General features: G+C 32.2%; 2 protein-coding genes across 2 annotated transcripts; both read left to right on the plus strand.

The window, feature by feature from the left end:
- Positions 1-1,119: 1,119 nt before the first annotated feature.
- On the plus strand, positions 1,120-2,121 carry LOC112522724 (glucan endo-1,3-beta-glucosidase-like; the record flags this gene model as incomplete). Its single annotated transcript, XM_025132025.1, has 1 exon — positions 1,120-2,121. A coding segment is annotated over one exon (1,002 nt), but the record flags the coding sequence as incomplete, so codon positions are not given.
- An 11,005-nt stretch (positions 2,122-13,126) lies between these two features.
- On the plus strand, positions 13,127-14,023 carry LOC112522725. Its single transcript, XM_025132026.1, has one exon. The coding sequence runs from the start codon at positions 13,127-13,129 to the stop codon at positions 14,021-14,023; it is 897 nt and encodes a 298-aa protein (XP_024987794.1).
- Positions 14,024-19,069: the final 5,046 nt, after the last annotated feature.

The raw sequence follows: 19,069 nt of genomic DNA on the forward strand, positions 1-19,069 counted from the left end.
TAATTAACAATTAATTTTCAATTTATACTAATCAATAATTAATATTTATTAATATTAGTAATATTTAAATTTTATTAATATTTATTTATAATTAATAGTTAGTTTTATTAGATTTTTGTTGCTAAAATATCGGTATAAAACCCGAAACTCTAACATTTTACGTCTCCATGCGCTATGTGTGGCGTCATTGAGGCGAAAAGAGGATGATCAGCCACATTGGGACTGAGACACAGCCTAGACTCCTACGGGAGGCAGCAGTGGGGAATTTCCACGACCCTTATTCCATAGATACCGTCATTGCTTCTTCTCCCGAATAAAAAAATCCACGACCCTCCATAACCAGTCATCCATAATATCAAACAAATCATTTTCGATTTCGTTAGTACCATCCAACCGAATCCAATTTAATTGTTTACTTATTCAATTTCAAGTATTCGAAATTGCATCGGTAAATGAGTGGAATGTAACGACATAGGGTTCCATATGTAAACATAGTATCTATTTAGATACTTTCAAATGACTCCTTCTCACAATGAGAATTTATATAACCCTATTTCGGTCTGATAAATAATAATCAATATTAATGAGGGATTATAATTGGAAAAAGTGACAATAAACTAACAAAATGCTACTTCAAGTAGAGCGTTTCAATAAGCTAACTTATAAGCTAGTTTTTATGCATCAATACGTGTACATATATAATAAATTAGTTTATAAGCTAGCTTATAAGACAACATATTTTTGCCAAACAATGGCTAAATCAATCTCTTAATATTAAGTTAGGAGGTGTTTGGAATTGCTTATTTGAAACAACTTATGTTTTTCTACAAAAGTTCTTATCAACTTATTATAAGTTATAGTGATTTAACTTTTTCAAAAACTCCTTGTTATTTGTTTGGCACCGGTATAAGCTATTTATCCAAACCTTCAAAAATGTTTATCATCGGTGTCATATCAGAATAAGTCAATAAGTTGTTTTTATAAACAATTACAAACACCCTTTAAAATCAAACACCTTAATATAAGTTAATCTAATTTGAAAACAAACATCCAATACAAGTTCATATCATATTCTCCCTCATGATGTGTATGGATATGAATAACACCTGACGTGATTTTTATCCGGCAACTGTGGTTTTATTCCCGTTGTTTCTTGCAGCTGCTGTACCTATCGGAATCTGCTACGGCCGTGTCGCCAACAACCTTCCACCACCCTCCGCCGCTGTCAAGGTCATCACTACCAACGGTATCTTAAGCATTCGACTATTCAACCCCAACCCAGAGTCACTCCAATCGTTTTCCGGCTCCGGAATCCAACTCACAATCGGAGTCCCCAACGAAGACCTTCCTTCAATCGCCACCGGCACCACCACCTCCGCTCAAAACTGGCTTCAATCCAACATCTTCAACCATGTCTCCGCCGATCAGATCCGGTACTTAGTCGTCGGAAACGAAGTATTTCTGAAAGATCCATTCTACACACCTTACGTGATTCCCGCCATTATCAACCTTCATCAAGCTCTACAATCTCTTAACCTGTCGGAAAAAATTAAGATCTCATCAGCACAAGCAGCTTCAATTCTATCAAACTCGTATCCTCCATCTTCTTCGTCTTTCGACTCGAATATCTTACCCGATTTGACCCGACTCCTTCAATTCCTTCACGACAGTTCATCGCCATTAATGGTGAACGTCTATCCTTACTTTAGTTACATAAACAATCAACCATACGTGTCGTTAGATTCAGCTTTGTTCAGATCTACAAATGCATTGACGGATCAGAACCTGATTTACGATAACCTGTTTGATCAAACGGTTGATTCGTTCATATACGCGATGGAGAGAGAAGGATATGATCGGATTCCGGTGGTGGTGTCGGAGACAGGGTGGCCGACGGCGGGCGGTGAAGCGGCGAGTGGTGAGAATGCAATGGCGTACAATGGGAATGTTGTGAAAAGGGGTTTGAAGAACGTTGGAACCCCCAAAAGGCCTGGAATTGGTGTGGAGGTTTTCTTATTTGATTTGTTTGATGAGAATGAAAAAGACGGGAATGAATTTGAGAAATATTTTGGGATTTTTGGGGTTAATGGTGTTAAAGCATATGATCTTAATTTTCATTAACAAAAATACGAATGGCATATTTGACGATAACTGTCATCTGTGTTTATGTTAGAATCAGGTCAAATCATGTATGAAAATGCAAATATATATATATATATATATATATATATATATATATATATTGATGGATTTTACAGTAAATACACTTATATAGGTTCGGATTCAAACGATAATGATATTTATTTAAAAGAATACAAGAACAGTCGAATCACACTAACATCACGTACAAAATCATATATGATTCACACGACTTTGCCCCGCGACTTGAAGATGCGGCCATAGGGTTGCCCGTAATTTTTTTTTTGTTGCCATTAATAAGGGTGTTCGAGGTCCGGTTTGGACGGTTTAAACTACCAAACCACAAACCAAACAGCAATGGCGGTTTAGAAAATTTTCCAAACCAAGCGGTTTGACAACAAATGACCAAACTTGTCAAACTGGATTACAAGAAAACAGTCTGGTCTGACCGGTTTAAACGGTTTGGACCTCTTATGAGTTTTAAACTAAACAAACAAGATAACTATTCTTAAATGAAATTTCTACCAATATAGCAATATTAAAAAATACATACTGAATTATAAAAGAATGTATATCTCTAAAATTAAAAAAAAAACATTGAGCAAATGAAAAAAAAAGTGGAACAAATCCACAACAATAGTTGGAATTTTGGGCATACGTAATAAGCAAGGCTAAGGACGATTAGAATTTTGAATTTGATTTTTGATAGATTTTGGAATTTTGCTAATTTAGATAACGCTGTCAATTGAGAAACGAAAACTAAAAACATAATGTCTTTGACAAACTTTTTTTAACCGAGCCATACAAGTAAAGACTACAACGTAAAAATTAAATATAATTAATGCATGTGTATTTTAGGCGGTTAGTTCGGTTTAGACGCTCAAAAAAACGTTCAAACCGCAAGCCAGGTCGGACCGAACGATTTCACTATTCTTTTAATCGGCCCGGACCGCCAGACCACTCAAACCGTAAAAAACGGTCCGGTTTGACTTGGTTCGACTGGCTTGAGCGGTTCAACAGTTTTTTTGAACACCACTACCATCAATGTAAAATCACATGTGATTTTGCACGTGATTTGGTCGTTTTCGTATTTTCTTAAATAGTTAGCAATCTCGTTTGATCTTCCCTCCAATTAGTATATATTGCTAAATGGATCAGTACATACTAATTTCCTCCTTACACAATTCAACATCAAAACTATATTTTTTACATTTTCAATACATGATTTGATTTGATTTTGATATAATCAAGTGTGCGGACAATATTACCCAAAGGAAATCCTGATATTCAAGTGTGTGTGAGGTGAAAATTAGTATGTAAGGATGAATTTATTCAAATGTAAGGGACGAAAGCAAAAAAGAATATTGTTAATTATAGAGACGAAAACTAACAATTAGTTATACACTTTATGGATGAAAATTGTAATTTTTATAACATAGAGACAAAAATAGCACCTTTTCACAAACCATGGGGACTAAAAACGTAATTTATTCCATGGATTATTCATTTCAATAGTTCTATGAGCCTATAATGGGCTTTCAACACGAGTGGCCCAACTATAGTTGGTTTGACGATTACCATGTTGATGTGGTAAGTAATGTGGTATCTAGCTCAGTATTATTTGTTGACGTAGTTAGCGATATGGATGTTTTTAATCTAAAATTAGTCTTCAACCGCTTATCCGAGTAATTAAATGTTTAAAACTTTACTGCTTATGTACCAAAATGAAAGTTTTAAAAATACGTTAGTCAAAATAGGAATGAAGTTAAAATACATTATTTTTTATGCAATTTACCCAATGATAAACCCCTGAAACAAACCAATTCTCTAAATTCAATCAAACCACTGAAAACCATTTTTCAATTTGTTGGGTTTGATGACCTAACCAACAGATCGTAGTTTTTTACCTACTTTTTTAAAAAAGTATAGATTTTTTAATATAAACTTATATTGTCTTTTCAGATAAATTTCGATAGAACCTGTCTGGTTTTTTATACGCATTTTTTATTGTTCAAAAAGAATAACAACATGGCAATAAACATGCTTTCCATATGGTCAATAAACTAATGGAACAAAAGGGTCATATTATTGAACAAGTACATCGAGATTGACTTTCAAGAAGCATAGAATTCTATGAGAATTATAATTTAATTTAAATTTATTAAATAATAATCACAAGAATCTTTTTTTTAATAAACGTGCATACCAATATAAAACAAAATGTTGATTATGTTGGTCATTTGGTCTCCAAATAAGTTGGTTAGGTCATCAGATGGTGACCTAACCACTCGTATTTGATTGGTTTGAGTTTGAGTTTCAAATGTCAAAAGTGTCTAGAGGTGCGGAACACGACTGTTGTAGTCCGGGGGGCCGAATTAAGAACATCTTCAATAAATTTTTTAAAATTAAGAAAATAAAGATTTTAGGTATATTTTTGCTCCAACAACATCTCCAAAACTCTCCAAAATGGAGAAAACATGAGAGAGTGTAAACCAAAAATGATTATAACAAGAGATAAACATTTTTTTAGCATATTCACACCGATAGGAATCCTTGATATTAATGGTTTATGATAGAGAAATAATATTTTTATTAGAGTTTTAACTCTCCATGGGGAATATGCTGGACATGCTATAATACTGTAAAATTTTATAAATCCAAATGATTCATTTTTAGACTATTAAATTTAAAAAAAAAAAAGTTTGATTAATGTAAGATTAAAACTCGAAACATTCAAAGTATTAACGGAAAATTAGTAATACCAACTTAAACATTATTTATATATAATTAATACATTATATAATTTACTCCAAAAACTTAAACATTCAAAACATTAACAAAAAAAATAGTAATACCAGTATAATTTACTCTACAAACTTATGTCATGGAGTCCGATTATATCACTCTTGTATTTTCATCTAACCCATGCAGTAACAAATGTTTATTTAATCGACGAATTACTTTTTATCGCGGTTGTTATTAATATTTTATTAATTTTATAATTATGAAGACTTTGTTTGATCGTTATATCATCAAAACTTMATTTCAATATATTTTATAATCATAATATTTAAGGTATTTATTTTAGTATAAAATTATCATTTTAAAACTTTAAGGGGCCGTTTACCTAAATTCTTACCCGGTAAACGCTTATCTTAAGAGTCAACACTATTATTTATTTTATCGGGTAAGATTGTAGTACATCAAAACGTATCTTATACAACAATTTTACCTGGTAAGCGCTTACCCAGATAAGAGTCGTCACCCTCACTTACGGGGTAAAACTTTCCATTCTTATCATCGCTCTTACCGGGTAAGATTTTTGCCCTTTGCCATGTTCAGCTGGTAAGAAAAATTGTCCAGCAAGTACTCACCGGGTAAACGTTTAGTAAACGGCCCCTAAATCTCCTTAACAATTGTTTCACAATAAAATATTTAGTTCTAACTATAGAAACCAACAATTTTTAGCCTAATTAAAAGTGAAAAATAAACAATATTTAGCTTGACAAAAAATGAAGAGATCAAGTTATTATTTAAATAAAACATTTGTTAGACTTGATGTATATTATTTTAATGGTGAATAAATGGGGAGGCCAAAATAAAATTTCAATTATTTTATAATTAAATTTTCAATCTATTGGAGGATGGAGATGCAAAGGCACAGGGGCCATGGCCCCCCTATGCCCCTTAAGCCATCCGCCCCTGGGTCTTAGGTTTGAATTCAAAAAGGAATAAAAATTCATTTGTGGTCATGGAGGTTCAAATACGGTGACTCTGGGAAATCCACGAAGCGAGTAGTCGTCCTAGGATTAGTCGGCTCGCATAACGAGTTGGATACCTAGGTTAATAAAAAAAAATTGGTCTCCATGATTTGTTCAGGGTAATAATTTTTCGTTCTTACAGTTTTGAGATTAGTAGATAACTATTGTGGTTTGTAAAAACATCTTAATTTGATCTATTCCTTTAATGATTGGTTAATAATATGTTAAATGAGGGGCATTTTCGTCATTTTATCATTTTTTTGTCTTTTACACAATCATAATCATTCTTATGCTCTTCGTCCCTATAGTTTTTGATTGGATAAAAGACAATTTTTTTTATAAAATGACGAAAATGCCCCTTATTTAATGAAAATTTAACTATAACTAATGGGAAGGACCAAATCCGGATATTTTTGCAAATCACAATGGCCATCTTCTGATTTCGAAACTATAGAGACAAAAAGTGTTTGGTAATTGATATTATATGTTTTGTAATATGATTTTGAATACTATTAGTAAGATTTAACATAAATGTTTGTTTAGTAGAAAAAAAAAACAAAAATAACCACCAAATCCTTTTTATTTCGAGGAGAAAGGCGTAAAAATGGTCCATTGAAGAGAAAAAAGTTGATTTTCAACTCGGTCAACTTTTGTCACATCAGTCAGGTTGAAAGCTAACTTCTTCTTTCTCTTTAGTGGGTCATTTAGCATTTCTTCTTAAATAATGAGAACTGGATGACTATTTTTTGTGAAAAAACATGTATTTTAAGCTATTTTTATCGTTTCTTTTTGTAAAACATAATTGAGTTGAGAACCCACAAAAACCTGATCCTAACAATTGATTGTATGTAGACCTCGGCCCCGGTTTTCGGCGGGTATAGGGATTAATATCTCGTCCTCGATTTATTTTTTGGTCAAATTCTGGTCAAACCCCGATCTCCGTCCCCGGTCAAGACCTAATTTTAGAATATATATATATATATATATATATATACACATTATATTAAATATATTAATAAAATTATATATCGGACACCGGGGCGGAGGGTCGGGGGATACGCTACCCGGCCCCGGCCTCAACCCCGGTTTAAGTCTATCAAGGATCTCCGTGACCAGTTTTAACGAGGAATTCATGTCTCCGTTCGAGTCGGATGAGTCAGGTTTCCCAACGAATCGGGACAAATCACCATTTCTAATTGTATGTGAAACACATGCCTTTTAAAGGAAGACAAAATAACGACTATGCTTTGAAATACCAAAATAAAAAATACCGAATTTTTGACTTCTTTTTCTTTACATATATTTCATATGATACCTATTTTTTCTTTTTGACAAAAAATATATATTTTTAGGATGATTATTGTAAAGTATTTTTACTTAGGGGGTGTTTGGGATTGCTTATAAAAGCTACTTTTTAACTTATTTCAGTCTGACACCGGTAATAAGTTGTTTTCTGGTGTTTAGATTAGAAAAAGAAAACTGTTTATACTGGTGCCAAACCGATAATAAGATGTTTTTGATAAGTTAATTCTTCCTGACTTATGAAAAACTACTTATTACCAGTTTACAATTTTAACCTTATTTTATTTAACTCCGATTCGATACCACATAAGTTAATAAACACTTTTACAAAAAAAAAAACATAAGTTGTTTTATAATAAGCAATCCCAAACACCCCCTTAACATGTTAATAAATTGTGTTTATCAAATTCTGATCAGATTACGAGTAATGATATGTTTGTTAGCAGCTTAATGATTTTAATAAGACTCACAACTTATATAATTAATTATACATTATAATTTGATAGTGACCAACTTTTTTTCCAAACTCACCCTACCCAATTAAAAAACACGTCCATCCAATATATATACAAACAGATTAATCCATATAGACAATTTTATTCACACGTGACTTAATGAAAAATCAGCCAAACAACCTCTTACATAACCCATCAAAAGGTCTTGATGGACCCAACAATCAGATCCAAATTCCTTCGTCACGGGCTCCGAAGGAAATTTTCCAAATTCCAAGATTTTTATTTTTTGGTGTAATTTGTATGAAATTATAGATTTTTTGAAATCATTCGGATAATTTTACAATTTCAGGCAAGAATTTACATTCGTCGTAGCTGAACTTATCAAAGTTTGAAACGTCTTACATGAAATACTTTTTGTATGCTTGTTGTCAATTTTCAAATTTAACAGTTCCTATCTAAAGTTTGTTTTTTCACATCTATCCAAAATAAACGCAACAGTAGTGGTTCTACAATTGTCTTATCCATCATGATTATTTTCTACGATTTGACACGCATGAAATACACAGTTGTAACTTTATTTGAGTTGGTTAAAAAAAACTTATTGAAATGTTGTGTTCATCAAATTCGTCTTATGTTCCGTTCAACAAAATTGGCTTTATAAAACGCCTAAAAGGTCTAAGCATCATAATAGAATATTTCATAGAAATTACGTTTATAAGAACAAAACTATAAAACGACACGTCTAAAAATATTACAAATAGGTTTATAGAATGTTTTTAGCCATTTTAACAAGTTTTTAACACGTTTTTAAAATAAAGTGTCCAATTAGCTATTTTATATGACACTTTTGAGAAGTGTTCTACAAACTCAACTTTTTTTTTATTAAATACTTGTGTTTATAGGACAGTTTTTCAAATATTGTCGTATAAAATAGATAAACAATTTACTTTGAAAACGTTTTAAAAACTTATTAAAACGTCTAAAACTATTTTATAAAATATTTTATTAAAGTGTTTAAATATTTTAAACCATGATAAAATTAATTTTATTATATTGGTTGAATCTTATTTCTATCTAACAATGCAGCTTAGAGCGTCTTCGGCGAGTGGATTTAATGAACTTAAGGATGGTGATTTGTCCCGAACCATTGGGGAATCCGGCACCCAACCTGAATAGGGACGGGAATTCGTCGTTAAAACGGATACCAAGGTCGGGGACGGGATCTCTAATAGACTCAAATTAATAAAGAAAAACTATTTATATAATTTAAACTAATTAATTAATAAAAATAATGTTATTTGGGTAAAACGTGGCTCTAAATCCGGTCCACCACTTCGGCCGAGCAAATAGTATAAATAACTAAAAAGCATCTCTAAAAACATATATTTTTTCTAAAATAATTATAAGTCAAAAAAAAAAATTTAAATTAAGCTACTCTTTTTTGTAATTTTTATATTAATTATACAACAAATCACATAAAAAAATAACGTAATTTAACTTGATTTCTATTTTGAATAACGTACTTTCAAAACTTTTATTTTGATGTATAATATGTAAAGTTTAAACATTTAAGTAACCGGTTGAAACATAAACCGGTTACCATGTTGATGTGGTATCTAACTTAGTATTATTTGTTGAAGCATTAACCGGGTATCACATCACTCGTCACATCAACATGGTAAGCTGTTAATGCTTCAACCGGTTACCGAGTACTTAAATGTTTAAAACTTTATATCTTAGGTAACAAAATGAAAGTTTGAAAGTACGTTACCTAAAATAAAAACTAAGTTAAAGTACGTTACTTTTTCATGCAATTTACCATTTAATTATACGATTAAATGTTTAGTATATTTGATGAATATTGTTTTTCTTTTCTAAACATTTATTTTCAGTATATCTGATTCACAATAAATGATCAAAACATTTACAGTTTTCGAAATTTCTTTAATTTAAAAGATTTTCATCTTCTACTTCTTCTTTTCTCTATTCTAACATATCTGTTAAAACAAAAAAAACTGTTAAATCTTTAAAATATCTATTTTAACAGTTGTTAAAGATACTCTGATAAATTATGTCATGACCTAAAAAAAGATATTTAAAATATAAAATATTTAAAAATGATTTATTAAATTGGAGACCATATGTAAACTCGTTTTATTTAGTTATGCAAATATTTACGATTCAATTTTTTAAAGAGATAAAAAAAATCTAATTTAAAGTAGACATGACAACGGGATGGGGCGGGTTTTGTAATCCCCAGCCCCGGTTTTTAGTAGCAGCCCCGGTCCCTAGTCAAACACAGGTCAAATCTCATGAAGAATATCCGTTAATTTGAGTCTAGCTGGGATCCCCGGCCCCAACCCCAGTTTGAGTAAAAGCCCTATGCCCCGACCCCATCCCCAGTTTGAGTAAAAGCCCCATGCTTCAGCTTCGAGACCTGTTTTAACAGGGAATCGCCGTCTCCGTTTGAGTCAGATAAATCAAATTTTCTACTGGGTCGGGATAAATCACCATCCTTAATTTAAATGTGGTATTTGAATGAAAAGCTTGAAAAGTGCAGAAAATTAATTAGATGACTAATTCTGTAAGTTGACTAATACTTCAAGGACTTTTCAGGAAATTCATTAGAAATTTCCCTTTAAATAAAAATAATATAATAATAGTCAATTCAAACAGGCCCAACCGCCATCCAAATATTTAGTTTGGCACCACTTGAGACCAAATTCTATACGATAATGTCTCAAAAATTGTGTTAAAAAATAATATAATTTAATTTGATTTATTTTATAACGTATTTTTAAAATTTTCATTTTGCTATCTAAGATGTAAAACTTTAAACATTTTAATATTCGGGTAACCGGTTACCATGCTGATGTGGTATATGTGGCATCTAACTCAATATTATTTGTTGGCGTGGTTAGTGACATGAATTTTTTAAATCTAAAATTAGTCTTTTTTCAATCTAAAATTAATATTCAACCGATTACCCGGATACTTAAATGTTTTAAGTTTTACATCTTAGATAGCAAAGTGAAAGTTTTAAAAATATGTTACTCAAAATATGAATCAAGTTAAGGTACCGTATTTGAACCTTCGTGGTCATAAGAGAATTTTTATTTCCACTTGGATTTGAACATGAGACCTTCAAACACTTTTGACATTTAGAGTTCAAGCTCAAACTAATCAGACACTACTTTTGTGGTTGCAAATAACCATTTTATAAACTTGCAAAAGGTACCTTTTAAAGAAAAAAAATTAAATACTACTTCCGTATAAATCAACTGTCCACGTTTTTTTTCTATTTTAGTTTGTCTCAAGTAATTGTTCACTTTCAAAAGTAAGGGCCGTTTACTAAATACTTACTTGGTAAGTGCTTACCGGATAAATTTTCTTATCGGATGAACATGAGAAGGGCTAAGAATCTTACCGGGTAAGAGCAATGAAAATGATAGAAAGTCTTACCCGGTAAGTAAGAATGACGACTCTTACCCAGGTAAGTACTTACCTAGTAACTTGTTACATTTAATATGTTTTGATGTACTAAAATCTTACGTATCAAAATAAATTGTATTGTTGAATTCTATCGGTAAACACTTACCGGGTAAGCATTTAGGTAAACGCCCCATAAGTTTCTATTTTTCTATTTATTTTTAATTATGAGATGAAGAAAATTTCTCTTTCAAAAGTAAAACTGTTATTCAGTAATTTAAAAATGTAATAATTATATATAACATGATTTTTGAGACAACTTATACATACATCATTATAAATATATTTCATTATAAAATTACATTTTATAAATGGAAAATAATTACTTGTGAATTCTTGAATATTTGTGATAAATTGAATTTAACTTCAATAAACAAGAATAAATGTTAAATTTAACGCATGGTTAATATAATTATATATTTAAAATATGTAATAAAAGGGTCAGGTTTAGAAGAAAACCGTTTTTTTTTTGTTTGAAAAACATCTTAATAACTATTCATCTGTATGGTATATATATTTACATATAAGTAATTTGTGTAGGATGCACATGTGCATACAAATACACATACACATAGAAACCAAGGAACATCTTGAATTACTTGTATAACATGTGCATACTATGCAGATCAATGATTATTAAGATATTATTTTATTTTTCAATTTGAAAAGGTTTTTCGCTAGATCAAATCGCATGAAAAAATAATGTACTTTAATTTGATTCATATTTTAGGTAACATACTTTCAAAATTTCGATTTTGTTAGTTAAGATGTAAAGTTTTAAACATTTAAGTAGCCGATTACTATGTTGAGGTGACGAGTGACGTGGTATCCGGTTAATGCTTCAGCAAATAATACGGAGTTGGATACCACATCAGCATGGTAACTGGTTAATATTTCAATCAATTACCTGAGTACTTAAATGCTTAAAATTTTACATCTTAGATACAAAAACAAAAATTCGAAAATACATTATCCAAAATAAAAATCAAGTTAAAATACATTACTTTTTTCATACAATTTACCATTTTCCCTAAACCCCTGCTTTAAAAAATACCTATGGAAACATAGTCATTACCATCTTTAAGTTTTGATACAAATTTATAAATTTAATATATTGAATTTATTTTTGAAAACAAATAAAAATTTTATTTTATTAAGAGTAAATTCCGATTTTCGTCCATATTATTTAATTAATAATTTTTAAATTTCCGTTCTTATCATTTAGAAACTGCAATATTTGTCCTTACGGCTTGTAATGTATTATGATTTTCATCCTGAACTAATTATTATTTTTAAGCAATGACGGATTCAGGAGTTTTATAAACTAAGGTTCTGTAGAAAATTCTACTGAGGAGAGTGAAAGTAAGTTTTGTAAAAAATAAATTTTAACCTTAGGGGGTGTTTGGGATTGTTTATAGAAACAATTTATTGACTTATTCCGGTGTGTCACTGACAATAAAAACTTATTGAATGTTTGGATAAACAACTTATACCGGTACCAAAAAGGTAATAAGGAGTTTTTGTAGAAGTTAAACCCTTCTGACTTATAATAAGTTGATAGGTGTTTTTGTAGAAAATCATAATTTTTTTCAAATAAGCAATCTCCCTCCTTATTAGATGCATCCACCCCGCCTTTTAATAAAAGGGATCAAAACAGTAATAAATTGTAAACTACAAGAAACAAAACAACAGTAAATTATAAAGATAAAAATAACAATAAATTATAAATCATATTATAAAAAAAACATAATTTACTTTTTATTTAATTTAAAAAATCTGAAAAGTCCAAAAGGAAACAATTTTGTTCGACTCTTGGGCCCAACCACCCTCCCGAGTCCCGACCCACCTTATATTAGCCGTCACCATCTATCGAGACATTCATTCCTATCCAACTCTACTCAAAACCACCGAAATCCACTCCACCAACAACAAAACTCTCTTTGATTGATTTTGGAACACGAAATCTCCATTCATTACGACATGGAGGTGCATAAATCCATCGATTTATCTTCTTCTTCTGGTTATGATCCAGATCCTAAGGATTATATTGAGCAATCGGCAGCTGATGAGGTTAATTTCGGTTTCAATCATCTTAAAATCGATGAAAATGATTCTCATAAGCAACAGTTGACGCCGGAATCGCCGGAAACTGATGATGAAGAAGATGAGGAGGAGGAGGAGGAAGAAGGTGATTTTACGTTTATGTGTATAGGCGATAACGATTCACAGACTAATGAGGTGTTTGAAAGCGGCCAGATCCGTCCGGTGTTTCCGTTGTTTGATCAGAGTTTGTTATTAGGCGGTGATAACGACGGTGAAGGAAGATGGCGGTTGCCGATTCATGTTCCGGTGGATAAGGTTTTTATCGAATCGCCTCGACGATCGCCGTCGTCTATGGCTTCCGGAGATCAACAGACAGACGAAGTATCAGCGGGGACGTTCTGCGCGTTGCCAAAGGAATCGGATACCGGTACGCCGGAGATCAATATGAAGAGCAACTCCACCGGATTCTCGAAGCTCTGGAGATTCAGAGACAAAATGAATCGGAGCAACAGCGACGGCCGTGACGCCTTCGTGTTTCTAGAAACTCCAGAGAGAACAAGAACAACACCGTCAACGTCAATCGGAAAATCGAACGCTGGCGATGACTTGCCGGCAAAAGTCAACGGCGCCGGCGGAGTAGGAAAAGCAAAAGTGGTTAAAAAAGGATCCAAGGCCCAAAACTCGAAGGCATCGGCTCATGAGGTTTACTTGAAGCAAAGAGGAGGGCAAACGGAGGATGAACGGCGGCGGTCGTACCTACCTTACCGGCCGGGATTAATGGGGTTCTTCACGAATGTGAATGGTGGGTTAAGCAAGAATGTACACCCTTTCTAAGCTGACGGAGGTTGTTGCCAAAATTACTGTGTAATATATTGATATTATTACTGTTATAAAACATTTATTTTAATTAGATGTGTGTTTAAAAATCAACCTTAAAATGAAGTTGGATAACCATAAAGGTAGTGTTCGATTGATTTGAGTATGATCTTCAAAGTTAAAAGTGTTTAGAGATTTCAGATTCAATTTCAAGCAGGAATAAAAATCCACTTTGGCCATAAAATCCGTGTTCAAATCTGGCGTCTCCGGGCTACCGTCGAAGCGGATGGTTATCTTGGGATTAGTCGACTTGCATAGCATGTTGCATATCCAGGTTAATAAAAAAATCGGATTAGGTTAAATATATCTCTTTTTCTATTTACACACATAATATCAAGAGTTTAAGACCTATTAATCTATTATATACATTTTTAATCTAATTTTAACATTAATGGAGGGTGCATGTAACTAAAATTGGAGAAAGTTTTTATAAGAACATTTTTTAGAGTTCTTATATCATCTCTAACCTAACACTAAAAACACAAAAATATAGGTGTTTTCATCTCCAATCGCAACACTAAAACACTAAAAAAATGGAGGTAAGATGTGTCCGCTTTTATATTTGAAGGTCAATAAAGAAGGTCTCTATAATCAAATATTAATATTTCATTCAATTTTTATAATTATGTATATATAGATTAAAATTTGATACATTAAGTAATAAATACATATATTATCCGATTATTATTATAATATAAAAGATATTTTTAAGGTTTCTTAGGTGGCGTTTGTTTTTTAAGAGGTGTTGAAATCTGAAATCTGAATTCACTTCTGAATTTTAAGAGGTGGTGCTGAAGTCTGAAATCTGAATCAGTCAGACTGTTTGTTTTTACGTCTGAAATCTGAAACCAAAGAGAGACCGAGAAGATTACCAGAACACCAGCTTGAATCTGCGATGTATGAAGAACACCAGCTTCAATCGATGAATGGGACGAGAGTGGATGAGAGCGACGTAAAGGAGGCGGATGAGAGCGACGTAAAGGAGGCGGATGAGAGTGACGTAAGGAGGCGGATAAACAAATAAGAGGTATTAGGAGCTAAGGTTACCACTTAAAAATTCAGAGGAAACCTTATGAATTCAGCTCTTAATTTGGGGGAAAAAACAAATGATCTGAAAGTCTATATGTCTGACCGATTCAGACATAAGAGGAAATTAAGAGGCAAATTTTAAAAAACAAACAGACCCTTAGTGTGTGATTATAGTTGTTCTTTTTAGTGTTCAAAATACCCACCACTTTTCGGTGGTTGGGTTGGAATCTTGGAAATGGCCTTACAAGAATTCTCTCGACGCCCTTGTAAATTACGTGACAAATTTCTTCTTTGTTCCTCTGTTTATGTAGGAAAATTTTAAGAGTCTTTGGTTAATACTGACTTGCTGATGAATGAAAATGAAAATGACAGGAAATAAATTTTTTCATTCACTTCCGTTTAACCAATAATGAAATTTTGGGCTTCTGAGAGAATGCGCTCATTATATTATAGAAAACCAAACAATTTCTTTTATTTTTATTCTCATTGATTACTGCTTAATACTTTAACCAAACACTCTCTAATTTTTTTTATTTATCAAAATAACTAATCTTCTCAACCAAATTCATATTTAGCCATTTTGGAAATCAAATTCTAATTTTAACCAAATTTTATGCATATAGCCTATTTTTCAGATTAAAAAAATGTATTTACGCAAATAACGTAAATTATTTGTATTTCTTTTAAATCTGAAAATAGGATTTACATAAATACACAAGATATTTACATTAATTTTGATTAAAACAGACATTGAATTAAAAAATAAAATTGATTAAAAAATTAGCTATTTTGATGAATTCCCCTAGACTACAAAAGGAATATAATCCCATGTTTGGTTAAACTAAGAAACGAAACAAACATGGGAAATAATTTAATTCTTTGTGTTCCACCCAATTATCAAGCACTTTATCTCCTTTATTCCATTCGTTCGGTATCGATAGATTTTCAAATAAATTACAAACATCGTCCCACCGTTTTAAGGATGGTGGTATGTCCTGACCCGATGAGAAACCTGGCTCACCCAATCCGAAAGAAGATGGGGATTCCTCATTGAAATGGGTCCCAAGACCGGGGCCGGGGGATATTACTCCAACCGGCACCGGGGATCCACGGTAGACTCAAACTAACATATATTTTTCATAAGGTTTGACTGAGGTTTTATCGGGGACGAAATGTTAATCCCCGTACCCGTCAGGGCCCGGGGTTATTACAAAAAACCGGGGCCGGGGATTATAAAACCCGCCCAGTTACCATGCCTACACGATTTATAGAGAAACTCTTGTAAAATTAAGAGCAAATTGCATGAAAAAAGTAACGTACTTTAAATTGATTCTTATTTAAGGTAACGTACTTTCAAAACTTTCATTTTCGTACCTAAGATGTGAAATTTTAAGCAATTAAAACCCGGGTAACCTGTTGAATCATTAACTGGTTAGATTAAGATATCCATGTCAGCAAATAATATTGAGTTGGATACCATATCATTTGTCACATCAGCATGGTAACCGGTTAATGTTTCAACCATTACCCGTGTATTTAAATGTTTTAAATAATTTACATCTTATGTACCAGAATGAAAATTTTGTGTTACCCAAAATAAGAATCAAGTTAAAGTGTGTTGCTTTTTCATGCATTTTGCCCTAAAATAAATGGTTTTTCCATTGTCAATTAAGGGAATGTTTACCTAAATAGTTACCCGGTAAGATTTTACCAGTAAAATTCGACACTATCACTTACCTTATTGGATTAGTCCATAAAAATGGCATTGTATACAACAGTAAAACTATCACTTGATAAGTGATAACTGAACAGAAGTCGTTATCCTCACTTACCGAATAAGACTCTCGATCCTCGCCATTGCTCTTCCTATGTATGATTATGAGTTCTTACCATGTTCATCCAATAAGATAATGTGACCTGGTAAACGCTTACCGGATAAGTATGTAGTAAAAAACGCTTGTGTCTTTACATGTTAGGTACGTAAGGGGAATTTTGTTCATTCTTTATTTTTTTTATGTTTTTGGTTTGATGGTTTGCACACCATCGAAGCCATCGGTATGCCAGAACTGCCACAGACCACCACCCTTTCTTCCTCCCTCCACTACCACCATCATCGACTTCAATGCCCCAAACGAATTTCGGTCCGAAATTGGGCCAAACTGCTTTACGCTGTTTGTCATCATGTCTGGCCCGTTGCGAGCTTTTTTACACATATCTTACAGCTCTATCTTATACTATATTATAAAATATTTGACAAAAACTCTTAAAAACCACTTTTTATGCATAAAGTATTGTTTATTAATGAATATTACTTAAACCTCAATATTGCAAGTAGATTGTGCGTAAGTATAACTTATTAAAGCTCTATATCTAAATTCGTGTAACTAACTGCAGATAAATATGATCAAATACAGGATAAACATCTCATTTTAAACATAAAAAATCTAAAATATAATTAGGATAATCATTGASTTCTAACAGAATACTTAATTATTATCTTTATAAAATGTTATATTATTAAAGAAAAAATAAATTATTTCGTTATTAAACTTAAATTAAATTATAATAATAAAATAAATTAAATAAATTACATAACAAAATAAAAACTTTTAAATAGTTGATTTGATTTTAACATTAATATATATATTTAAAAATAAAATCATTATTGTGTTCTTAAAAACACAAAATCTTATTATAATATCGACAGAGACAAATAATAAAATAGAACATTAAAATCGAGATGTGTTTCGTTGCATTGCGCGAATACTCTTCTAGTAACTCCTAACAAATCAAAAGTTGGGGTCGTTTTAAGTTGAACTTATTTCCAGTCCGTTTCCCTATCTCATATTGACCCATATATGCATCCTATAGCTCTTGGATCTGCTCGCACCATCATCACCATCTCACAATGGGGGTTGACAAAGGGATCGTTGCTCATTTTTGGCAACTAGCCCTATGTCTAGCGGGCTCGGGTAAAGATATGGATAAAAATCTGTTGTCCCAAAATCACACGTCTCATTCCTGTCCAACCAATGAAATTAAGACAAATCAGATTTTTATATCTGTTAAATTTGTTATATTCAATTTCACATTCTCTCTTAGACGATGTGTATTTATGTGATTGGTGGACATGAATGAAACATGATAATTTAGGACGGGAGATTTTTATCCAAAAAGTATGCGGGTTTGGGCTCAACTCACCAAGCTTGGAAAACTAAACAAAAATCCAACTAAAAACCGAAGAAGAAAAAAACATAATACAAATCACAAACTATTTCGTGCTAAAATTTGCTTATGACAATATAGGTTTCCGAATATATGAAACTCCTTTGGGACTCCCACGCCCCTCCTATAGAAGAAATGATTCAAATCTAGTTCATCTGCTACTTCAACATGCCCCCTCCAATTGAGGTTAGACCGACACTCGAGCTAGACGGGCAATGATTGTCCCAGATAAGGGCGTAAATAAGCTCGAGCTTAATAATTCTCGAGCTCGAATCGATCTCAAACACAAAATAGAACTCGTTTAGCTTAACAAGTAAAGCTTCCTAAAACCAACGTTTGACTAAGCACTTGCAAAAGCTCGATTAAATTTTTCAAGTCGAGCCGAGCCCCTCGAGCATATACTTTTTCGAGCCAAACATACTCGTATGTTCATGTATAATACAATAAAAAATAAAAAAAAATTATCAACCTAAACCAAAAATAAGTTAATCGATCACGAGAAAAGCCCATAAACAAGCATCGAGCTCGATAACTCGAAAAGTATCCAACCCTATATTGAAAAAGTTATTTGAGTCGAGTTCAGCTTGAGCTTGGAATAATTTTTCGAGCGCTCGAATAGCTAAAGCTCGACTCAACTCAACTCGGCTCGTTTGCACCCCGAGTCCCAGAGTGTCGAGTCCTTGTAGTGGTAGACCTTAGATCTGATACCATGTGAAAATACATAGAACCCCCATTAAATTACTCTCTAAA

Source organism: Cynara cardunculus, assembly GCF_001531365.2.
Source record: "Cynara cardunculus var. scolymus isolate 2C chromosome LG 12, CcrdV1, whole genome shotgun sequence".
Classification (NCBI taxonomy): Eukaryota; Viridiplantae; Streptophyta; class Magnoliopsida; order Asterales; family Asteraceae; genus Cynara; species Cynara cardunculus.

Coding starts and splice junctions, on each gene's coding strand:
- LOC112522725 (XM_025132026.1), top strand. CDS start 13,127: ATGGAGGTGCATAAATCCATCGATTTATCTTCTTCTTCTGGTTATGAT.